This window comes from Planococcus citri, chromosome 2 (assembly GCF_950023065.1).
Source record: "Planococcus citri chromosome 2, ihPlaCitr1.1, whole genome shotgun sequence".
NCBI lineage: Eukaryota > Metazoa > Arthropoda > Insecta > Hemiptera > Pseudococcidae > Planococcus > Planococcus citri.
This window is the reverse complement of record NC_088678.1, coordinates 39,146,001-39,169,960: the sequence shown is the minus strand read 5'-3', so window position 1 is coordinate 39,169,960 and position 23,960 is coordinate 39,146,001. Positions and strand designations below refer to the sequence as shown.

Sequence of the window (23,960 nt, the reverse complement as noted above, 5' to 3'; positions counted from 1 at the left end):
AAGAGTAGGTTTTTGACCAGCTTTTTTTATAATAAAAATATCCAAAAATTAAAGGGAGGCCCAAGAAAGGCTGGAAATGGCGAAATTCGCTCTCGTGTGGGTTAATTAATGACAAAATACAGCGATTCGCGCAAATTTCAAAAATTTTCTCACAAACGAGAAATTTTTGATTTTTGGATATTTTTATTTTGAAAAAAAGCTGGCCAAAAAAACACTCTTGAGGTGTCCACTCCAGAATCGACTCAAACGTTGATAAACTCGTTAAACAGAGAGTATAACACACAACTCGATTTTTAGCTGCCCAACTTCATATTCATGCCTTCTGGAGCAAATTGAAGATTCTGGAGAAATTAAGATTCTGGAGAAATTGAAAAATCGCGCTGGAGCCTCCAAAATGGCTGGAAAATGGCGGAATTCGGCCTCAGGGGGTTTGTTCATGACAAAATACTGCGATTCGCGCAAATTTCAAAAATTTTCTCGCAAATGGGAAATTTTTGATTTTTGAATATTTTTATTTTGAAACAAAGCTGGTCAAATAACCACTCGCTGCCCAACTTCATATTCACGCCTTCTGGAGCAAATTCAAAATTCTGGAGAAATTGAAAAATAGCGCTGGAGGCTCCAGAATGGCTGGAAATGGCGAAATTTGAATGGGGGGGGGTTAATATCAGTTTTAGGACTTATTTTGAACATTTTTATTGAACAAGTGCGTATTTTTTTAAAAAAAAGCGTAAATCACCAAAATAGTCAATTTCGGATTTTCAAAAATTCGCCAAAAATCGAAAAATGAACTTGGGCAGCTGAAAATTTGAATTCGGGGGTTTCAGAACATGCTCTTTCCAAAAATCGTGGTCCCGTTCAAATCGGAGGCGGACACCTCGAGAGGTTCCTTTGTGAGTTTCCCTTGCTCATTTCATTTCCTCCTCCTCCCTTATTCCATTTCCTGGACAAATTAAATAGGAAATAAATGGGAGAAAACTGATAGCCCTCTAATTACCTATTTTATCATTTTGTTAAACATCACGTCTGTATAGGTAAGAATAATTAAAAAATCGCCAGCAATTTTCTCTCCACAGAGATGATGAACAAAAATTTACTCAGCTATGAATTAAGGATGATGTTACAACGCGCGCTCTGATCATTTATTTTTTTGCCAGCATTTCTTAATTTTGGCCCTTTTTGAGACGAAAATCACGGTAGGCCTAAATCTTGAAATTGTATTGTTAAATTCCAGCTGGAAGTTCTCCAATGATCGTAACTCATCTTTTTCTTGAGCCAATTGAGAGTTATGTTATTCGTACGAGCTACGAGTACATTAAAGCGTGAGAGCAAAAACCTAGACATAAACTTACCCTTTGCGCTTTACGTTTATCAGCTCTCTGATTCTGATGATAAATTCTGCTGAAATTCGATACGATAACTGGTACAGGTAACGCGATCACCAATACACCGCTTAGCGAACAAACACCGCCGACAATTTTACCGGCGATTGTTTCAGGAACCATATCACCATACCTGTAAAACGAATATTACACCTTTAGCACTACATGGCTTGTCTGTCTCCCTCCTCCTCTCCCACCTCCACTCCCCCTTATAGTATGGTAGGTATATCTATCTCTTATCGAAAACTAATCAATTTTTATACTATATAGTTTAACAGATTGGTGGTATTTTATTGTTTCGTATATGGTGTAGTATGTGTGTGCTTTAGAACGATAGCGATCGGAAGCTTTAACCTATTTTCCGAGCATACGGTGAAAATTTATGGCCGCACGTATAACATGATTTATGTTCTTTTCATTACATACAGGGTGTCCTTTTTTGAGTACTTATATGGCGTGCGTAAAAGATGTTTTCATGATATGTGGTAATTTCGCATGCGTATTTATTGCACGTTGATTGGCCCTTCATACCGGGCGAATTTTTTTTTCTCGTCCGAGCTTTTCTGAATGACATTTGTAAATGAAATTGTTTTTTACTGCAGTGTAAAAGCTGATAGGGTAAATGGGTCTGCTGAAAGTGAATTATTTATCGGTAAGGGTTTTCTCGGCTTCGTGGTTTTTTCGAGGACGTTTTTGATTTGATTTGAAATTCTTGTTTGATTCTTTCTCTTTTCACACGCTCTATCTCGCTCTTTATTTATATCTTTTCAAATACATACACGTCGAGTAAGAATTTTTTTCAAATATAAATAGGGTGAAATTTTTTTCAATAGGTTCAAGTATTTCAAATTTTGGACAAAAAATTCGAGTTTAGTTATATGAAACTACATTTCCACTCGCAGAAATGGTACCAAAAAAAAGTGGAAATTTGCAAAATACGTACTCCAGGGAAATGATTATTCGATTCGTATAGCTAGGTACGCATTTTGTTATTGTTTTCGTTAGCTTTATATACCGCAGTGACATACTCGGGAATTCTTTAAAGAGAATTTATAACCAAAGAATGTTATCAATTTGAAAATTTTTACTGTGAGTGTTCATGGTACTTACTTACTTACTTACTAATGTAGTAATTTTCTATTAGGCTACCCTACAAAATGTCTGATTTTTATTACCTGCTCGTGGAAAGTAGGTATTCCTGTTTAAATTATTTGAACCAGCGAAGTAAAATTTTTCGTTCATAAATATCTGATCTTCATTTCATCGCAAATCCATTCATTTTACATCATTTATCTCGTTAAATGTGAATTGTTCACAGAAAATAAAATCATGTGGAAATTTTTGCCATAAAATTCTCCATAAAAAAGCAATTAACGTATACTTCAAAGAAAGCCGAAGTTACGAGAAATTTCATGCACGTTTGGAAATTCGCGTTTTTAAACGCTCTTCAGATGTATCACAATAGACACTTGTGAAGAAATACTGTCGCTCTTTTTTTATTATTTTTTTTTGGAAAATATCCATTGAAGAAAGATTTACTTTAGACACAGAATGCAATCCAATTCTGAAATTCTTTTGTTCACATTTCGAGGAAAAAGGCAAAGAATTGAAACTTTGTGGGACAGATTTTCAATGTTAAAGCAAATACATCTACAATCTACATACATTAATCTCAGTTTCAAGATCACGAAAAAAAATGTTGGAATATTTTGATTAGATTCAGTTGAGACTTTCATTTTGAGTTGAAAGTCACTCAGATAAAATGTTGACTCTGGAGATGCTCCTAGGAGGGAGATATGAATCCTCAAAGAGAGGGAATTTTCGAAAAAATCTTAGTTTTTTCGCTCTAGCCCCTACCCAGCCTGTTTTGGGAAAGATGAATCAATTACAAATGATCCTGTTTGAGATTCTGCGTCGACCTAGACCATAGCCACCAAAAGTCTGGACCACTTTTAGGCTTTTACCAAACGGTAAAAAATTTACAAATCACTTATTTTTGTGAAAATTTGTATTTTGATATTTCCCCCTCCAAATATTTTAGTACAGCCAAAACATGAAAATATTTATACTTAATTTCTAAAACTAGAAAAATATTTTGAAGCGCAGTGGTGCCAATTTTTTGGTCATTATTTTCAAATTCAAAAAGTTGAGAAAAATAGCCAAAAATCTTGCCAGATTTTTTCAGATTTTTTAAATTCGAGATGATGAGTGAAAACTTGGCACCGCTGTATCTCAAAATATTTCTCTAGTTTCAGAAATTTGGTTTGATTAGTGTGAATATCTGAAGAAAAAAAAAATTTAAAGACACAAATTCACCCAAAAATGAGTGATTTTCTATTTTCCAATCGTTCAGTAGAACCCTTAAAGTGATCTGGGATTTTTATGGCAATGGCCAAGGTCGACACTGTATCTCTAATTCTATCTTTTGGAGTTGAGTCACTTTTCTCAAAACAGGTTGGGTAGGGGCTAAGGGGCTAGAGCGAAGAAACCACAATTTTTTTTGAAAATACTCAGTTTTTGAGGACTCATATCTTCCCTCTAGAAGCATCTTGGGAACTAAAATTTTTTCTGAGTAAATTTTAACTCAAAATGAATATCTTTGATATGGTTCAATATGCCTTCACCACTTAGGTGGTTATTCTAATAATGCGTCCTTATGTCATGCTTATTACATACCATGACATAAAGATGCATGGTAATGTGGGAACTTATATAGGGTGTGTTAGAGGATGTTCTTGAAGGTTACCGTGCTATGTGACAAGGACCAAGAGGACGTACAATCACTTGATTCCAGCTATTCATGGTGGCAGGAGTCTCATCAGACGATGAAGGTTAGGTGTAATTCTACATATTTATCGACATTTGGCAGGGATAGCAGAGATTTGTACATTCCTTGGTACCTATCTTATTTAATAAACTGGATCGCATTTGTTACAAACTACATATCTAATATCCGCTTGGTGGCGTAGTGGGTTGAGCCACAGCTTTCTGAACAAGAGGTCGTGGGTTCAAATCCCACTAGAGACGCAGGCGTTAACGTGTTATGTATACATTGTAGTGCATTTAACATCTATTACACGTTAAGCTCCGAGTCCCAGAACAGCAGAGGCAACAGAAATGCATGCAATCTGTTGCTGGTATCAAAAAGCTGTAACTGGTTGAGCAACTATAGGTAGCGGTGATTACGGAACTCAGGGTTGTAAAAACCTGGCTAGTGATGTATGAGCTACTTTGTAGATAGTGTAGAAAGCAATGGGAAACTACTATGTGAAAGCTCAAAACAACGTCGATTCCCTAGAATAATCGCAGTGGCAATAGGCATTCACCTAACCCTGTTAGGGTACCACAAAAATGCGATTTCCAATGTCCTGTAAAGGACAAGGAACCACGACGACGACAACATATCTAATATATTATGTATACGATAAATGTTGATGAAACTTTAATGAAATAAATCTTGTACATAGCAATTGTTATATGTCCATTTGCTGTGTGCTCTGTGTAGGTATGTTAAAATATTTGGATTACTCGAGACTGATGCCTATTAGAGCTAGCTAGGTATCCTATAAATCTCCCCACTAAAGGGATATTTATTGACAAAATTAATAAGGAGATTATTCACCACAAAACCTCCCATATGTAGTCCCTCCCATTTTAACAAAAACATCTTTATTTGTCATTCTCTTTATTTATTTTAAATTAAGGACAAAAATGAGAAAATATGTACAAAAAATAGAATCAAAATTTTTTTTGAAAGCATATCTTTTTTCAACTTTATGTTTATATTTTTAAAAAATTTTGATAAAGAGAAATCAACTTGGAAATTTTTATGGATGGAACCAAATTAGTTGAAAACTTTTCAATTTTACCATAAAAGCACAAGTTTTTGGAAATGAAAGTATAATTTTTACTCAGTATTGGTGCTACTAATTCCCCTCCAAAAAAAGTTGGTTCTGGCTGACTCTGTCAAGTATCGACGTTTCCAGCATTTTCAAATTTTTCCAGAAATTGAAACGCTGTAAACTCAATTTTTGCGATGATTGAAAAAAATGATACCATCATTTTGTAGGAGAATTAATTTTCAACAAAAAAAGGTTATTGGTATTCATTTTTTGACTATCTTCAATCGTGAGGGTGATATTCAAAGAATCCGAAAAAATAGAAAGGAAAAGTAAGAACACATTTTTCTCTTTTTTTCAAGGCCGCATATCTCTTTCAGTTTTGATGATACATACACATACTTATTAAAAAATGCTAAACTGAAGGAAATAATAATACCTTTGATCAAATTTCAAAACAAAGACGAAAAAAATATTTTTCAAATTTTTTATTTCAAATGGACAGATTGTCTTCTGTTTTTAAGATACCGAATATGTATAGAAGACTTTTTCTGTGGGAAATCAAATTTCCCAAAAAAAGGTCCTTTGCTTATTTTTGATATTTTTGATATTGAAAGAGATAGTTATGCAAAGTTGGAAAAAATAGAAAAAGTAGAATCGAGTCTATAACGTTGATTTGAAAAATTAAACGTTGGTGCTATATTCGAGCAAATCCGCCATGTCATCACTAGCAGGGGCGGGATACCATACACATGGTTTGAAAAAAATTGGTTCCTGCAAAATATACCTAGTGTAGATAGGAAACTTACGTAGGTACATTACATTACATGTAATCGTGTGAATCTGCGGGTTCTTCAAATCGCAGACACGTTTAATCAATAAAACTTATGTGTGAAGGGCTCAGAAAACATTTAATTTGCAAGAAATGTCACATACCTACACACAATGCCCATGTGATTTAAAAGTAATATGAATCTGTCTTTTCCACTCGTGACGTGCGAAATTCTTGACAGAAAGTCAACTTCCGTTTGAATTCCACTTTAAAACTCCCTGTTGACGGTTCCTTGTATAAAATTTGAAACCATGTAACTTTGATAGCATAAAATAGGCATCTAACTTTAGTTGAGATATTTTTGTATGAATACTGGTTGGTACACATTTAATCTTAAAACAGAATTTCGTTCGTTGAAATTATTTTTCTAAATAAAACAGGACTACTTCTCTATAAAAACTTTCCTTTTTTTTCATTTTCGTTTTTAGCACGTTTAGCACGAGTATCCTAATCACCTGCTTGAAGGATTATACGAGACATATTAACCTAGCCCGGTTACGTTGTAAACATGCAACTTTTTCAACACCATTTCTCCTTCAAAGGATAACAATGCAACATTTATTACGTTGGTGTATAAACAAGAGCATGTCCTTCATTAAGCAGCAGCATTTTCGTTAAATGCTAGAATACGTGTTAATGAATTTAAATTACTCGCACCAGCTTCTGCAGAGAACGAAATAGGCAACCTTTTAATGCGACTTTGTTCTAAATAATGGCTCAATTTGTCGACTATTCCGGCTGAAAATGATGACACATAAGGACGCAAAGCATATAAAAAGTACGTAAAACGCGGACGAAGGGGGAAAAAAGAAGAGAGATGATTGCTGCGAAATGTCAAGTATGCAAATAATTAGACAGCGATATTAAAATAAGTCGCAAACGTTGCTATGGTGTTGTATTCGAGGCATCAGTTTACTTCCTGGTTATTTTTATTTTCTTCATTTTTTTCTTCTTCAACATCCAAGTTCGTTTATTACGATGAGAATCGGCCCGGCAACCGCGATGAAGAGAAACCAGCTAACTCGTATCTCGAGTTTGTTGCGATTATCGATAATGAAGTGTCGACGAGAATGAAACACGTCATTGCAGCAACATTGGAGACAAATGAGAAAAGCAAGAGGGCCTAGGGAGAGTGCGAAAAAAAACCAATACGCGTCTATACGTATATGTACGAGTAGGTATATGGTATGGTATGGTATACGAACACGACGACGACTACGACGATATAATAAAGAGGGAAAATCTTTTTCAAATTGAGGAGCACAAAATTTCAATTTCTTTAAGAGCTACACGCAAAGAAGACGAACGTATTCCCGGCAGGATTTCGCAAGGGTAGACCGAAGGCGAAGGCGAAGGCGAAGGTGACGAACAAGATACGAAACGTGGAGGCAGCAAAAAAATGGCAACATAGAAAACGACCCTTTAGAAAAATACATCTTCGTCAATTTTTATCGAGTAAAATAGCGCTTAAAAGGAGTCGATTTATGGGAAATATTCGTAGCTTATGATAAGAAGTAGCAAGGGAGAAGCAGAAGGAAAAAAAAAGAAGAGAGAAAAAAACCAACCGATGTTGGCTTTTAATCGAAGTATACATTGGTGTAAATTTCGTTACAGTTTTATCGATCTGCGAATAGTACACGTTTCGTTAGTTTCAAATTTAAAATTTAATTAAAATTGCTCGCCTGGAAATATTAAATTACACGAGATAATTGGTTTATTTATATATTTGCTCCGCGTTGTGATTTTTTACCACCTCCTCGCGAACTTTGCCCAGTCGCAGCAACTATACTTTGACATACATTACGTGGCACTTACCTACCTATACGTGAAGAATTTGCATACAACTCGTACACCAAATAATGCACGTAGCATAAGGAAGCCAGAGAATTGAGCTGTCAATGTACGTGTTTCAATTATCGCTCGAATACGACGAAAATTTTAATTATTAAAATTCGATTTTACGTGCTAACGTGCCCGTGTCACCTTAAGGAGTTAACTTTATGTCGAACTCCGAAGCGTTGAATTGAAATTCTCAGCGGGTTTCGCTTTGCAAGTTTCGGCCATCAATTGATGTTTTTACTGGTTTCATTCCCTCAAATTATTCACCATTGGTACACTGTTACCTAATAGGTAGGTATACCTGCCCATTCACCGACCACCAGCTCAAACTCCCTTTCGTTTTCATTCACCTTTTACCTGATAAAGTTTGGAATGCGAACTTTTACAAGTACCTACCTCAGGTATATGTACCCAAATTTCAACAAACTGCATTGATGAGGAGACGGGGTGGTTTGAAGCTATTTTGGAGCCTTCTGCCTTGTTTTGAAAACCTCAGACTATCAGAAAATGCAGCCTTAAAAACTGTCCAAATTAACTTTAACACGCATAGACTCGATTGGATGATGCTCGTTGGTGACCTTACTTACTTGACCTAACTACATATTACTTACACGCACTATTTTTTTCAAAAGCAGTTAGTTTCTGCCAGTTTGAAATCGTACATTCTCTAGCGGTTTTTAATCAATTTTTATATTTACGTAAAAAAATACTGGGTCATTCCACGTCAATTGGACCAAGAAGTGGTGGGTGGATTCGGCGATTTTTTTGAAATTTTTACTATGAAAAGACCTTCTGAAGGGATGACCAATGGCGCAAATTGCAGCCCTCTAGCCCATTTTTAACAGCAGCCAGGGGGTGTCAAAGTTTTCAGTGAACCTAAAATATCATCTATTTCAGCAATGAATAACTCGATAACCGCGATACCTACCAAAATGGATCTTCTACCCATAGTTAGGGGGTTTGAAAGGCTTTTTGGTAATATCATAAAAATCATTAGCTCAAAAATTTTCAAAACGTAGTTTTCATATCGTTCCGACTCTCAAAAATTCTGAAAAAAATATATTATGGACAATTTTTCATGCTGAACAACATATTAAAAATTGGGTATGATTTATTGTTACGACAAAAAAGGGGGAATGCACGACAAAAATAAGGGGTTTCAGCGACAGAAAAAATAAATACCACGGCCCACAAAAAACATGACAAAAAAATTACTTCAATGACAGGCATTTTATATTGCACGGTAAAAAAATGCATTCAACGACAAATAATTATTTTACACGACAACTGGATAAGCGAAATTCACGACACAATAGTATCTAGGAACGACTAATTTTGTGATTAAAAAACGGCAATTTATACAATTAAAAAGAGACTACACAGACTACACATTTGCAAATTGTTAGAAAAAAAAAGTTTCATTGCACCAATAGTGCCCTTTTGGATTTAGCTGGCCTCCCACGTGTGCGGTTTTGCCCGTGGAAATGGATTTCCCCTCGAGGGGGGGGGTCCCGAACCCATTTCTGACAATTTTGCATTCCAAGTACATGTTTACATGTTGTTCTTTTCATGAAATAAGGGCATGAGCAAGTTGATAATTTCAAATTGTTCAATACAATGCTGATTTTCCAAATTCCATGCGTGAGTTTGAGGAATTTGTCAAAAGTTTTCCAATGTTTGTCTGCAGATTTGAAGGTTTTGATCAATTTGGGAGCAATTGAGTGTTTGGCTGTGCTGGAGATGGTGAAAAAAAGGAAGCAGCGCTGGAATCGCCTGGAATTTGAATCTTTTTGTTTTGTTTTGAGCAGCCCATTGATACCCAGAGATCCACTCCTTTAAAAACACATCTGGAGAAGTGGCAAAATGTAGACAGTTTTGAATTACAACTTTATCATATTCCATTGAACCAATTATGTGCAGTTCAAACACTATACCCAAGTACAGATGTAGTTGTCGCTGAAAATCATACTTTGTCGTTCCAACACTCATATCTGTCGGGAGAAGTAGTCGTGATTCATAAACAAAAATAGTCGTGATGACTACCTGTTTAGTCGTTTGAAAGCTTATTCTGTTTTTAGCAGGTCTAATTTGTCGTTGATACCCCTCTTATTGTCGTAAGACTTGCTTGTCGTTCAAACCACCTTTTTTGTCGTTAGATTAAATATTTCCCTTAAAAATTGAGATGGTAACATGTTGCAAAGTCGATTTAAAAAAATTTTAGGTTAGCGAAAAAATGCGATTTTTTTATTTAAAACATGAAAAAAAGTTTTGATAGGTGAAGTTGACCCGTTTGACCCCTATTTTTACGTATCTGTTGAAAAAGTTGAAAACCCCTTTCACAAATTCAATTTTCAATTCCAAACATCAAAAAAAGTTTAAATTTATTCAGTTGTCTTATTTTGACCTCTTTCTGACGTATTTCATGAAAAAATTGATGAAAATCACACTCACAGCAAAAAATTATAATTTGTTTACTTCTTGAATTTTTTTTGTGATGAGTTAATTTCACCGAGTAAAAGGGGTTTTCAACTATTTCAACGGATACGTAAAAATAGGGGTCAAATGGGTCAACTTTACCAATCAAAACTTGTTTTCATGTTTTAAATCAAAAAGTCGCATTTTTTTGCAAACTTTAAATTTTTTAGATCGACTTTGCGACAAGTTACCATCCCAATTTTTTAATATGTTGTTCAGCATAAAAAGTTGTCCATAATATATTTTTTTTCAGAATTTTCAAGAGTTGGAACGATATGAAAACTACGTTTTGAAACTTTTTGAGCTAATTTTTTGTACGAAAAAAAGTGGCATCACTGATTTTTATGATATCACCAAAAACCCATTCAAAACCTCTAACTATGGGAAAAAGTTCCATTTTGGTAGGTATCGCGTTTATCGAGTAATCCATTGCTGAAATGGATGATATTTTAGGTTCACTGAAAATTTTGACACCCCCTGGCTGCCGTTAAAAATGGGCTAGAGGGCTGCGATTTGCGCCATTGGTCATCCCTTCGGAAGGTCTTTCCACAGGAAAAATTTCAAAAAAATTGGCGAACCCGCCTACCACTTCTTGGTCCAATTGACGTGGAATGACCCTACTACTCGTCATTTTGAATTAAAAAGACGATTTTTAAATTATGCTAAACGAAACTTGGTAAAATCTAAAACTTTTTGGCAGAGCATTTAATGATGAATCTTGTAATATTCTATGCACCTAGGAAAAATGCTTGTATGTAAGTATTTCACTATTCAGCCCATTTTGATAACCGAATAGGTACCTATGAACTACTCGCAGGCTAATGATAATTTGCGCGAAATAATTTACAAATTTTCGCTTCTCTTTAGGTCGGTCGCCGCGAATCATGAAAAATGCAAATACGGAAATAAGTATGTCGTTGCGTTGCACTCTTAAGAATATGACTATATAGCGGAAAAAACGACGAGAAAGTAGAAAAAAGCTCGCGTAAAAAAATAAAATAATCTAAATAATTCGTTACTCAACAGCTTCGTTTGTTTTTCAATCTGCAAACTCGGTGTGCTCCTCGCGTTGCAGCGCCGAGTCATAATTTCAAAAGCTTGTTGTATTTGTATTACACTTGAAAGTTACAAGTTGGCAAAGTTTATTGTTGACAGAATATTTAAATTACTTGCTTGAAATTATACCCATTGGGAAAGTTCGACGAAATAAAAAGTTTCACCTAGAGCTTTCCGTTGTGCGCGATTTTTCGCAAGATTTTTTTCCCCATCTTTGTCGCGTTCCATGTAGAGAGTGAATATAGTATACGCGAGTACCTACTCTTTCTTTTTTTCTTTATCGTATTTCGCATCTTTTCCCTTTTTTTATTTTTTGCAGCAGCTTTTTTCTTTTCTTAATCTCGAAATCTCGACTTTCGTTTGGAGATTTCTTCGAGTAAAAATAATTTCAACGTTTAATCTTTTTTTTTCTTCTCCAACGCAAAAAAAAATGTAGGTAAGTAGCTAGATAACCTTCAACTTGGATTGCAAATCAGCTCTTTGTGTACAGCCAGGATTCCAGACCACCAAAAATAAGTTTACTGTTACATCACATTTTTCTCTTTCGAGCCGGTGCGTTTGAGGTTTTTCTTCTTCTTTTTCACAGTTTCATAGAAATTATACGTGTGTGGCGATGGCGGCGGGCAAGGGGGCAAGGGCAACGCGTAACGTAACGTAGTGTTACAGAATTGTCGCCAACTTGGGCTCGGGCCAGTTAAATTGAAATGTGCGACCGATGACATTTCTTTTACCGAGCACGTACCACGAGGCTGTAAAATCTTTTTCGATTAATCCGCGCTAACGATATTAATTAAAGGATAAGGCTTTATGATTGGCGTGGATTTCGATTGACCGATCAGGCTCACTGTATTGATTGCAGCCTCTCGTATTGTAAATATTCGTACTGGTCGGAGGTTTGAAATTAGATACGTCGTTGTTTTAGAGCCAATTTGGAACACTGTTTTTTCGCTACTCCTGTACCCATACTCTACAACTTTACGAGAGTTTACCCACTTACTTGATTTACTTTTTGTGTGAAACTAGGTTCGTGTAATTTTATCGAGTCGATTGAATTAGATTAATTTTAACCTTCGTGAAATCGACAAATTTTTGAAGCTGATTTCACCAGAGGTTCACTTATGTTTTCGATGACCTTTTTAGCAATATAATTTGGGTAAAATGAACATTGAAGATTTATGACCTCAAAAGGGCGGGCTCAGAGAGGACGGGAAAGGGTAGGTATTTGAAATTTTCAAAATGTCAAGTTCCCATTCTTCAAAATTTTTCAAGTGTTTAAAAAAAGTAAAATAGCTCTAAAAACTTTAAGGAAACCTGAAAAAAACCAATGGTACCACAATGATCCCAACACCCCAAAACGCAAAGAAAATTTACTCCGGGCCAAAACTGTCACAGTCGAGACAAATACAGCACATACCTGACTTTTCGCAAGTACCTGTCGGTTAAATTATCATTTTATTCATTTTTGCAGATTCAAGTTGAGGGTCATTTCCATGCCAAATGAGCAAAAATTTGCACCAAGATTTTTTTGAAAATTTTCAAAATGGCTACCAAATTAAAATTTCAAATGCCTGTGGCGGTGTTTCCAATCAACTTTGCGGTTCAAACTTTTTTTTCATTTTATTCTACATTCCGAGAGCTATTTGCTCAAGGTGCCAAAATCAGTGTTGCCACTTTTGATAATGTAAAAAAATCAGCTTAAAAACTTGCAATTAAAATACAAGTAAATCGATAAAATCTAAAAGGGGTTAAGTGCCATTTTGTCGATTTTCATTTTTTTGAAAAAATTGGTGCATTGAAATATCGTGGATCGACAGACGCGCGCAGAAAGATTCCAAATTTGGCATCCATTTTTCGATTAAAGTGGTATTTTTGACAAACATATTTTCAATTTTTTTAAAATAATGACTTTTTGAAATTTTTTTAAAAATTTTGTACTTTTCTATAAAAATAACCCAAAAATTGAAAAATGCTGATTTTTTATCCATAAAACAATTTTTTATTTTCAAAATGTGCATTCCCCCCCCCCAAAATGCATTTTTTTTCATCTGCTTATGAATGCCGTGCATCCCAGTATTTCCAAAAGGTTCCAAGTGGATTTGAGGCTCAAAAGACCCGCCTTCACGTGGCACTAAATCATACTTCATCATCACCTTTGTTTTTAGACAGACGTTTAGAATGAAGGAGGGGTTAAGTCCATCAACTTTGATTAGCCATATATCCTAAACACGTGAATATTTTTCAATCGGACCAATCTTAAAAATTATCCGAAATGGACCTCTACCAATGACCTGAGTGACGTTTCTGATAGTTTTTCAGTTTTCGAATAAATTAGTTTTTAGCTTCTCCTGAAAAGTTGCATTTTGGCACTTGACCCCTTGTAGATCTTATCGATTCAAGTACATATGAAAGCATGGATTGAAAATTCTCAAAAAATTCTAAAAAAATACTTAGCTCTTTTAATGTAAAATATGTACCATATCAAAATCTGCGATGATGTTTCAGGATATTTTCGAGAAAATAATTTTTAAAAATTGTAAGTAAAGTAAGTTTATTTACAAAATTTTTGAAAAAAATTTCAAACAAGTTTTTTTTTAAATATGTTGAAATTCTTTATTATTTTCTTGATAGAAAATACGAATAAAATTTCTTTCTTCCTAATACAGATAATAATCACAAATAAAAGTGTTTTTGAAACAAAATTTTGGCGTATTTTATTCACTTTAAAGTCTAGAAAAAACATACTATACATATAACGACATGTACCTATTGTGATGGAGATATGACGACGTTACAGATATTTCCTTACGGTTTGAAACCACTTTCAATAGTTTCGACGGGTATAAAATAGGGTATATTCCAAATTTCAGCTCTGTAATAAGTTTATTTGGTGAAATTTCGACTTTTCCCCACATTTTTGGACTGAATATAATTTTTAAAAATTATCAAAAATCGAAAAATGCACTTAAGCACCTGAAATTTTTGTTGATCATATGATTTTTGCATGTCCTTTTGATTTAGATTTTCCACCCGAAAAATTCTTGTAAGTAATAATCGAATTTATACTTTTTTCAAACATTGTGATCCTCTCCTCCCACCCTCAATGAGCCCCAAGGTCAAAAATATTCTCCAATATTCACCTGGTATAAACGTTCAAATTTAGGCTGAGTTTAAAATCAATCTTTTGCGCAGAAATTTTCAGAATCGTTTTTTTTTTGCCAAAATTAACCAATTTGGCTACCTATCGAGAGCGATACAATTCTGAGAAAATTTTCCACCAAGTATAGGTACGTAAGAGCCATATTATGTGAAGTGCAATTTTATTAGGAATCTTGTTTTCCCCTTATCTCCAACAGAAATTTTCTATTGAATGATTTTTTTTTTGAATTTTGCAAATAAGTTCTGAAAAAAGGGTATTATTAGAACAAAACACTACCCTGTATTTATTGTCAAATCATCATTTTGTTTAATGGTGAAGGGGAGGGGTGCGGTCCACGTCGATCTGAGGGGTTCATCCGTCATCATCATACCTCTCCGGAGGAAACCTTTACAACCCTCCAACTTCGGTCAAACTAAGCATTTTGCCTCATTTCTCAGACTGATTTTTTCCCGTTCCATTCCAACGTAATTTGTTTTTGTTTTGATTGATTTTCAGAAATTTCCTCAGCAGATTCTGTTTATTTTTTTTTTTTAGTAAAAATCAGTTTTTCCAACATTTTGTTGAACAAAACAAATATAAATGGACAAACTGCTCCCTTTACTTTTTGTTCGATCCTCTACATTTCAGTTTAATTAGATAGGTACTCTTAATTTTTTTCCTTTGGATGAAAAGGAAAATTTTTGCGATGGAAATTTTAAACTTAAAATTTTTTGCATTCCTTTCTTTATTTTCCTCTTTTATATATGCAAAAAAAAACTTTTTTTTCAGCATTTTTTTTGCCTCATTAATGTTTTTTAATGTTCTTTTTTCTAAAAGAAAAACAAAAAAAACGCTTATGGATTTTTGCCCTAATTATTAAGTATAACTTTGAAAATGAATTCCTAAAAAATACTCCAAAATAATAAACATTTTACGATCATAAACGTTATTTCACGTATATAATAATTACGTTACACGACATCATCATACAGTCGTTGGTCGCAGTATTATAGTAGACCCAAATCATACTATAGGTACGATAGTTTGAAGGGTGCTCGATGAGGTTGGGGGTGGACCTGCAGCTTCGCAATCGCAATTTGCGCTAAAACTCGAGGGTAAATTTGATAACTTTTAATGGTCACGTACTCGTAACGTGGACGGTATTCCATTCGAAATGGAAATAATTACTCGTACTAGATTTGGCAAATTACTACGGCCGGCGAATTATATTGGATAAAAGAGGAGGAAAAAATTGTACACCGTTGATAAACATGGCGCCTTATTGCCATATATAGAGCGTTATTTTAGTCATGTTAAAGTACACATGTACACTATATGTATACGCGTATATTCGGTTGGTAGACTATAACAAAACCCAACTTGCGGTACGTGATTTGAATTAATAATTAATAATTAACGAGATAACGATTACGCTAAATTACTGTAACGAAATTTACTCGAATCATTTGCGCTATAAAATGTGCATGTTTGAAGGTAATTTTCTATCTTGCGGAGAGGGTAGCCAGTATGGTGTGGTATATTGTTAAAGTAATTCGAAGAATGGCGTTGCTTTTAGTATTCAGCTTCGGAAAAATGTCAAAAATACCAAATATAACGACCCATTTCGTTATACATTATGAATATTTCACTGGACGTATACGTATAGAAACTTTGAAATTCCGGACGAGTTGTGATTTTTTTCACAAATGGTGACTTTAAAAAGGGTATAGGTACCTACGTATACGAAGTAAATAAGCAAAGAGTGATGATGAAAAAAAAAAGTATATATTTTTTTCGCTATTTCGCCTCCGGCTCTAAATGAGTAATTTTTAAGTAACAAACGAGATAGTCAGATAAGTAGAAAAGTTTGTAATGCAGTAAAAACGTCGGTTGTTTGTTTCAATTCGTTATACTTTAAAGTCGGCCGTTTAGAGGGTAAATTTTTCAACGTTAAATTGCGACGAGATTGTGTCGACTCGTCCGCGCATTGTACTTACCAAATTAACATGGTCGAGTCGACGAAGAAAAAAAAATTGCAATTTTAGCTCAACTGGCAGGTCTGAGAAATACTCGTAGAGATTCTCGTAGGTACTACGAGTTACATACGCAAACTATCTCAGTCAGGGAGGAGGACGAGGAGCACGATGCCATAAAAAAGGGCGAAAGTCTAAACGTGACCTTTTTATAGTCGCGAACTTAAAACATTACTTCGTATACCAAAAACTTACTTACACACCTTCAAGTTTTCAAACGTTATTTATAAGGTACACGTACAAACTATACAAGTACCTGCGAAAAAAAAGAAGAAGAAAAGTTTGCCGTCGGGTTAACTTATTATGATTGGCCAAGCCGAACGATAAAGGTAGCTTTTAATCTTGTTTGCGAAATAATTGTCTGGCTTGTTTTCCACTTCCTTTGCTCTACTTGGAATGATATTTTAGCCCGAGAACCCGACCAAGAGATGAATTTTTATCGAAACCGTTCCGTTTGCTCTGTGCGGCAATTTTGCCAACGTGAAATGCCCTTGAAAAGGTCTTAAGAATACGCGAACCTGAAAAATCGACCACTGAAAAGGAAAAGCTAGCCAAGTCAGGGTCTCGTTCTCGGTTTTCTCTTTCTTTTGCACGCTAAAATCTACCAGCATTATCGCTATGCGGAAAAAGTACACTTTTAATTCTTTTTCCTTAATCAAAGCCAAGTTATATACTTGCGTCGAGTGCCTGTTCGATTCAATTCTAAAGCTTATACTGTAATAATTTCCGAGATGAAATTTCCTACCACGTTCGTGTATTGTTTCTAATGAATAACAACGATGTGATATTTCCACGTAGATGGTGAAACGAAGAGGATGGCGTGGCGTAGACCTCTTTACTCGTAATGTACTCGAGTATCCGGTATTTCGAGTGTTGCATTTTCTTTTCAGTTCGCATTTTTTTTTTTTACCGACTTCGATGCTGAATTTGTTTTTAGTAGCGAAGCATTTTTATTTCAAAAAATAGGCACTTCACGGTACAATTTTAGCGCCTTTATTGGGTAGGAAAATTAATAACAATTCAAATTCAATTGAGATAATTCTAATGATTTTTCTATGGAAGAAAATTCTAATCTACCTAATTGGCATTGAAAGCTTTAAAGAACTGAAATTTTGTCTTTGAATTGAAAGAATAATGTTGATGAATTATCTAAGAAGCTGAAACATCTTGTTTTTGCTCTGAAATATTGAGATCATTTATTAAATGAAGAGGGAGGGAGGTGTTTGTGCATTGAAATTTTAATCATAAACTTTCGTAAATATTTCAAAATTGAAAGTTCCTACTTCTTTTGTTGAAAATATGGAAAATTACTATTGATAATACTTTTAAAAAATACTTGCAAGGAAATTGAAGAGAAAATAACCATCTACCAATTTGAACTAGAAATTCTTTTTGAAATTTTTTTTATCAAATGTGCTGAATACGAATACAGCCTTAGTCTTTTAATTGAGTGTAAAATAAGACCCCCATCATTCCTTTCCATCTTTCCATCTCCAATAGAATCGAGATCCGTACCAAAAATTTGAGGAGTGTGATCAAGAAATTTTTCTGCTCCCAATCCTCAGAGTTGTTGCCTGGCATGGATGAGAAAATAATTTTCCATGTTATTATTTCCCTCCTCTTCTTCTTCCTCGCTTGCCTGTATCCGGACATTGTGACTACAAAATCCCCGCAACCAGTTCCCTCCAGCTATCTCTGCCCCGGCCTTTCTCATGCATTCTCCCAGTGACATTTTGGCAGTTTTCTCAATTAAGTCCGTGTATCAAGTGGGTGATCTTCCCCTTCCCCTCTTGCCATCTGTGTGGCCTTGGACTGTCAAGTTTTTCCAGGTTGTCCTGTCTCACGATGTGTCCGAAGTAGTGTAATATTCGTCTCCTGATGACTGTGCTTAGCGTTTCCTTTACACCCAGTTGTTGAAGTATTGATGCATTTTGTTCTTTTCTGGACCCACGATATCCTTAGCATGCGTCTGTAGTAGTACATTTCGAATGCGTCAATTTTATCTTGATCTGCCTCGCATACTGCCCAGCATTCTGACGCATACAGGAAGATGGAGAAGACTAGTGTTTTTACGATTTTCAGTTTTGTGGCCTTTGTAATGTTGTGGCTTTTCCATATCCAGTTGAGCCTTCCCATTGATGTCTTTGCTATGGCCGACCTTCTCCTGATTTCTCCAGCTGAGCCTTCCTGATTCGTTATTAATGAACCAAGGTACATAAAGTCCTGTACAACCTCTATACCATCAATCTCCTATATTTCAGGCCTGTTCTTTTGCTCCCTGTCAATTATCATTATTTTTGTTTTACCTTTGTTGACCTTCAGACCTGCCTCGTTGTGACTTCTTCAATTTTCCTGAGCATTTCCTTCATCTCATCTGGTGTTTCTGCAAGCAGGGTTGTGTCATCTGCATATCGTTAGTTTGATAATGTCTTTCCTCCAATTCTGACTCATTTTTCCCAATCCTCTAGGGCAGTTCTCATTACTCATTCTCCATATGCATTGAAGAGAATTGAGCTGAGTATGCATCCCTATCTATTTCCCCCTAAATGAACCCAACAATTGTTGGAAAAGATGAAAAAATCATATTTATTTGAAAATTTGCCATACCATTTTTGGTCAGATTTTTAAAAAGTAGGTATATCTCTTTTCAAAAAAATTCCTTGGTTTCCCAAAAAATGTTGGTTCTTTTTTAAGCAATCCTCTTTAAGTTGAAAAAAAATGAAAAATTATAAAAAATTCAAGTAAGTAGAAAGTTTTTGAGGATTGTTCATGTTTGGGGAGAATCCTTCTAAATAGCCCTCCCCCATTACGACTATCAAGGGAGGAAAGGCGGTAATGGAGGAAGGAAACAATTTCCACATTTTCATGGCTTCATAATGCTATGAGCATTTATCACAGTATTAGCCAAATCCCATTGGCATAGCTAATTTTTGAACGTGAAAAATTGAAGTTTCTCCAGAAACTCCAAATCGTTCCAGAAGGCTTTGAATTCAATAAATTGTCAATGCTGTGGCTCTTCTTACTCACAAGTAAGATAATGGTATTCCAATTGATGAAAAAATTTTTGACTGAAAAAGAAAATTGCAAGAGCATTTAAAAATAAATCACGAAGCCAAATTCAACCCATTGCCGTTTCATTTTTCAGTTTTTGGCAAATTTTTAAAAATTCCAGGAGGCCTTTTTTGCATGAAAAATGTTGAAATCATTGATAAAATTGACATGGAAAATTAGTTTATGAGCTATTATCGACTTCCTTGATGTTCTAAATCGATGGGTTATAGTTTTTCAACCCTTATTTCAGTTCAGGAAAAATTGTTTGAAAAGGACCATTTTTTGTGAAAATTGTCAAAAAAGCCCTTCTTGTTGAAAAGCCCGTTTTTAAAACCAAAATTTGTGATGAGCAGGTATGCCTTAACTGCTATAGACGGTTCATGACGTAATCCCTCTATGGGAAATATTAGTGTACTCCTTCCATAAGAGTGGGAAAAACAGGTATACATGTTCAATTCTTACGATCCACAGTTCTGAGCACGGATCTTAAACCAACACGAATTACTCTTGGTTTGGCATCTCGCAAGTAAACCAATGCTGATTGTCAACAGTGAAAATACACAGGCAGGCGAGGGCCACCCCCTTTGTCCCCTAGAGGTGATGTAGTCCATTTTATTGGTTAATAAGTGTTTATTTTAACGTAAAAATAACATAATGTCGATTTGATTTATGGTTTCTCGGATCATCTCTCTATTATCCGGACACAGAAGAGATGTGATGTACCTACCCAATTATTACATGTCGCCTTTCTACCAATAACTGCTACCACATCTAGTATTGGGGATGCAAGGGAGAGGCAGTCAACAAGTACAGTGTTAGAGAGGGAGGTTGAAATACCTTTCTTACAGGTTGCATTCACCAATCTTCAATTAATCATAAAAATAATGAAATGGTGAGTGTTCAACAGTCATTAATTCATCATTTTAGGCAAGAGATATGATTTTAATGTATCTCTGATTAATCTGCCATACCTTTTTTGTGCAATTGCCAGGTTTTCCTGTGAATGTTTTAATTGATCTAGTCAGATTGGTCTCTGACCATAGAAGCAAGGAATAATTATTCGCCTTGCTCAAACACAGAATAATTAGTAATTACGTATTTATGGTTACTTCGTATAATTAGCTGAACTGTTTATTTTAATAATTACATCATTAAAGGAGTGTAAACTGTTCTGTTGAGGTGTTTTATTACATTTCAAGATATTTCTGGTGTAGTTGAGTCTCAGTGTGATCTATATACTACCCATCCGAGCTAGTCAGGAAGAAAAGAAAGATTCCCCAGGGAATTAATCTTGGAAAATCCCCACACAATTACGATAATTCTTACCATCTCTGATCATTCTAAGCCCCCTCTTTACAAATTGTCAAAAAGCAGTTTTTTTAAAATCATAAAAGAAAAAAAAATTAAAGAAATTTTTTCAGCCAAAATTGTCAAAGAATCATTTCCTGCAAAAATTTTCAAAAAAGTCATTCTTTTGGCGAAAATTGACGAAAAATTCCAGTTTTTGTTAAAATCATCAAAGGTTTGTTTTTTTGCCACCATTGTCAAAATCATAAAAAAGTCTTATTTTTTTACCAAAATTGTCAAGAGCCCATATTTTGTCAAAATCTTCAAAAAAGTCCTTCTTTCTGCCAAAATTGTTGAAAAAACACTTTTTTTTGTTAAAATTAATTTCACAAAACTTTTATCAAAATCATCAATGAATTCGGTTTTTTTTGCCAAAATTGTCTCAAAAGCACCGTTTTTTGACAAAATTGTCAAAAAAAGTCCTTCATTGTCAAAATTGTTTTAAAAAATATTTTTTTTTCAAAATTATCAAAGAAAAAAAAACAAAGAAATGAATTTGAAAAAAAGACACTAAAATCATAGAAACCTGAGCTCCAGGATGCAGTAGCTTTTCCTTAAAGCGAACAACAAACGTGTGTAAAACCTATTCGACCCTTTTCAAATTCCATTTCCTCGAAAAGGTCGAATATCAGAATACTAAAAACCATAAATTTTGAAAGAAAAAATTACCCAATTATCAACTAAAAAAAAAATTAAAATAAACGAGTAATAGTCGACGATTAAATGAAAATAAAAAATGGCAAAGTTTAAAAACGATGTACCCGACCGATTACGAGGCGATATCCATGCATATAGCGGTATAATAAGCATATTAACACATATCGCTATAGGTATCGTATCTAAACCGCGTTATTTTTCTCTCGGGGTAAAATCTGCGATATCATTAAGAAGCCTCGTTAATTTACACGCCGAAGGCATCGTTAATATACATATAAAGCCAATATCTGAGAGCACGGTAAAACGGTCTCGCAGTTAATATAAGCGCGTATCCGGCACGTAATTAAAATCCGATAAATAGATCATTATAGATGCGCGAAATGGTTATACTACGAGCAAGCCTCGTGTAATAACGTATTTGTAAAATAGGCTGGGCGCTTATATTAAAGAGACGTCGAATTTTCGTTGTCGAAAATTTGGCCGTCCGCAAAATGAGAGAAGAGAAATGCTATTGCCCCGCAATTCGGCTCATACGTTATGCTCGTATCGATCGCCGTATGACCCATCAGATTATGCGGCTCAGGCTTTTATACACCCCCTGCTTTAGTGTCTGCTTCTCACGCTTTCTTTTTCCCCCACCCCCTCCTCCTTCTCTGCTTTCATCGTGTATAAATATATATTTCGTCCATCTGCCTAAATGCCGAATGTTTCTTTTTCATGACGTTCATTAATCGCAATTACGGGCGTATCTCTTCATTTAACAAATATACTTAGTACCATATACTCGTTGAACCCGGGAGAAAAATTACCCAGCCGTTTGCACAAGTTACAAGTACGCACGCATACCTTCGCTATTTCGAGGTTAATTTCCAACCCATACAACCCCCTGAACCCCGAGCGTATTTTTATCGTCATTTTCTTATATAGGTAAATTATACCGAGACCATATACTTTTGATGTACCACACCGTGACCCTCTTTGTGTACAATTTATAAGCTCTTTTCTTTTTCTTTTTCTTTCTCTTATATAGCCACCTATAGCGTACCTACTCTTCCCACGGGCACGTTTTTCAAGTAGTTATTCGTAGTAGTATAGTATGCTACGAGTAATTAGCGATTTTTTTCCATCCCTAATGATTGATTATGCTGTATACCGCTCGTTTTCTCCAGTTTATTCTATAGTACCTAGCGCGTATAATTAATGCCTGTCGCGCGTTTGTTTTTCCATTGTGTTACATGTGCCTCTCTGCCTCTCCACTTCGTTTCTCTTACCACCGGCTCTCGTCGACGACGGTTTTTCTTCAACGTTGGATAACCTCTTATCGATGCAATGTAAACGAAAAGGGTTACAAGCTCGATTGTAGGCACTTACCAATACCAAACCGCCAACCGACCTGGTAAAATGGGTCTAAAAATCGACTAATTTGTTTTTTCTCAGGGAAAGTAGGTATTTGTAGCTAAGAGGGGTGAAATTCTCCACCCTTATGATTTGGAAAATGATCGTGGGTCATTTCATTCGTTGAGTGGAAGAGTGTAATTTCAATTTTTTCTCTTAGGAGGAGAATATGACAAAACATTGGGATGAAATGAGCTCAATGCGATGTGGTGAAATTTTTAAATTTCTAACAAGGAAACTTTTCAGTTTTGCAATTATTCAGTTCTTTCTTTTAAGCTAAGCGAAAAATTTCCACAACTCAATCGAAAAATTAAGAGCCCTATGTTCAGGAGTTCAAAAAAATTGTTTTAAAGTCCCATAAGTCCACTTTTATCGATTTTTTATGCATGTCTATAGCATTTAAAATTTTTTTACCCAATTGTATGGGGTTACTTTCTACGCCAATTCAACCAAAAAGTGGTAATCTTTCCTATATAAGCGCAAAGGGCTAATGCCCTTTGTCCTTCTTTTTCTATTAATCAACTTTTAGCGTAGTTAATTAGTGTTTTTCTAACGTTTTAATAATTTTGTTTATTAATTACAGCTCTTTTGAATACACCCCAATTCGGACCTCCATGTTCCCCAGAGTGCGCTAGCATCGCGGTACGTGATTGGCTAGTGAGATTGTGCTCTTAGGTGTTTATTCTCTAAACGGGACTTTTCTTATCACAAAATTGGCGTTTTCAAATTTGATGTTATATACGTGTAGTGAATTGTTTTGCGATCGTGCTATCGAGTAAATATTGTGGTGAATTGATTATTGAAATAACACTTGCAAAGAACTTTAAATTCATTTAATCATGCAACTTTGTTTCATCCTTTTAAGCTCACTAAAACACTGTAACTCGTGGTAATATTCATTATTCACAACGTATCATG

General features: G+C 35.0%; 1 protein-coding gene across 2 annotated transcripts in view; it reads right to left on the bottom strand.

Annotated features, from left to right (window-relative positions):
• Shal (Potassium voltage-gated channel protein Shal) overlaps window positions 1–23,960 on the bottom strand; it is an 88,429-nt gene that overhangs the window by 38,120 nt on the left and 26,349 nt on the right. For both annotated transcript variants that reach the window (XM_065350108.1, XM_065350106.1), the window contains exon 2: window positions 1,353–1,515. In XM_065350108.1, coding sequence (XP_065206180.1) covers window positions 1,353–1,515 — 163 coding nt within the window. The remainder of the gene's footprint in view (window positions 1–1,352; window positions 1,516–23,960) is intronic.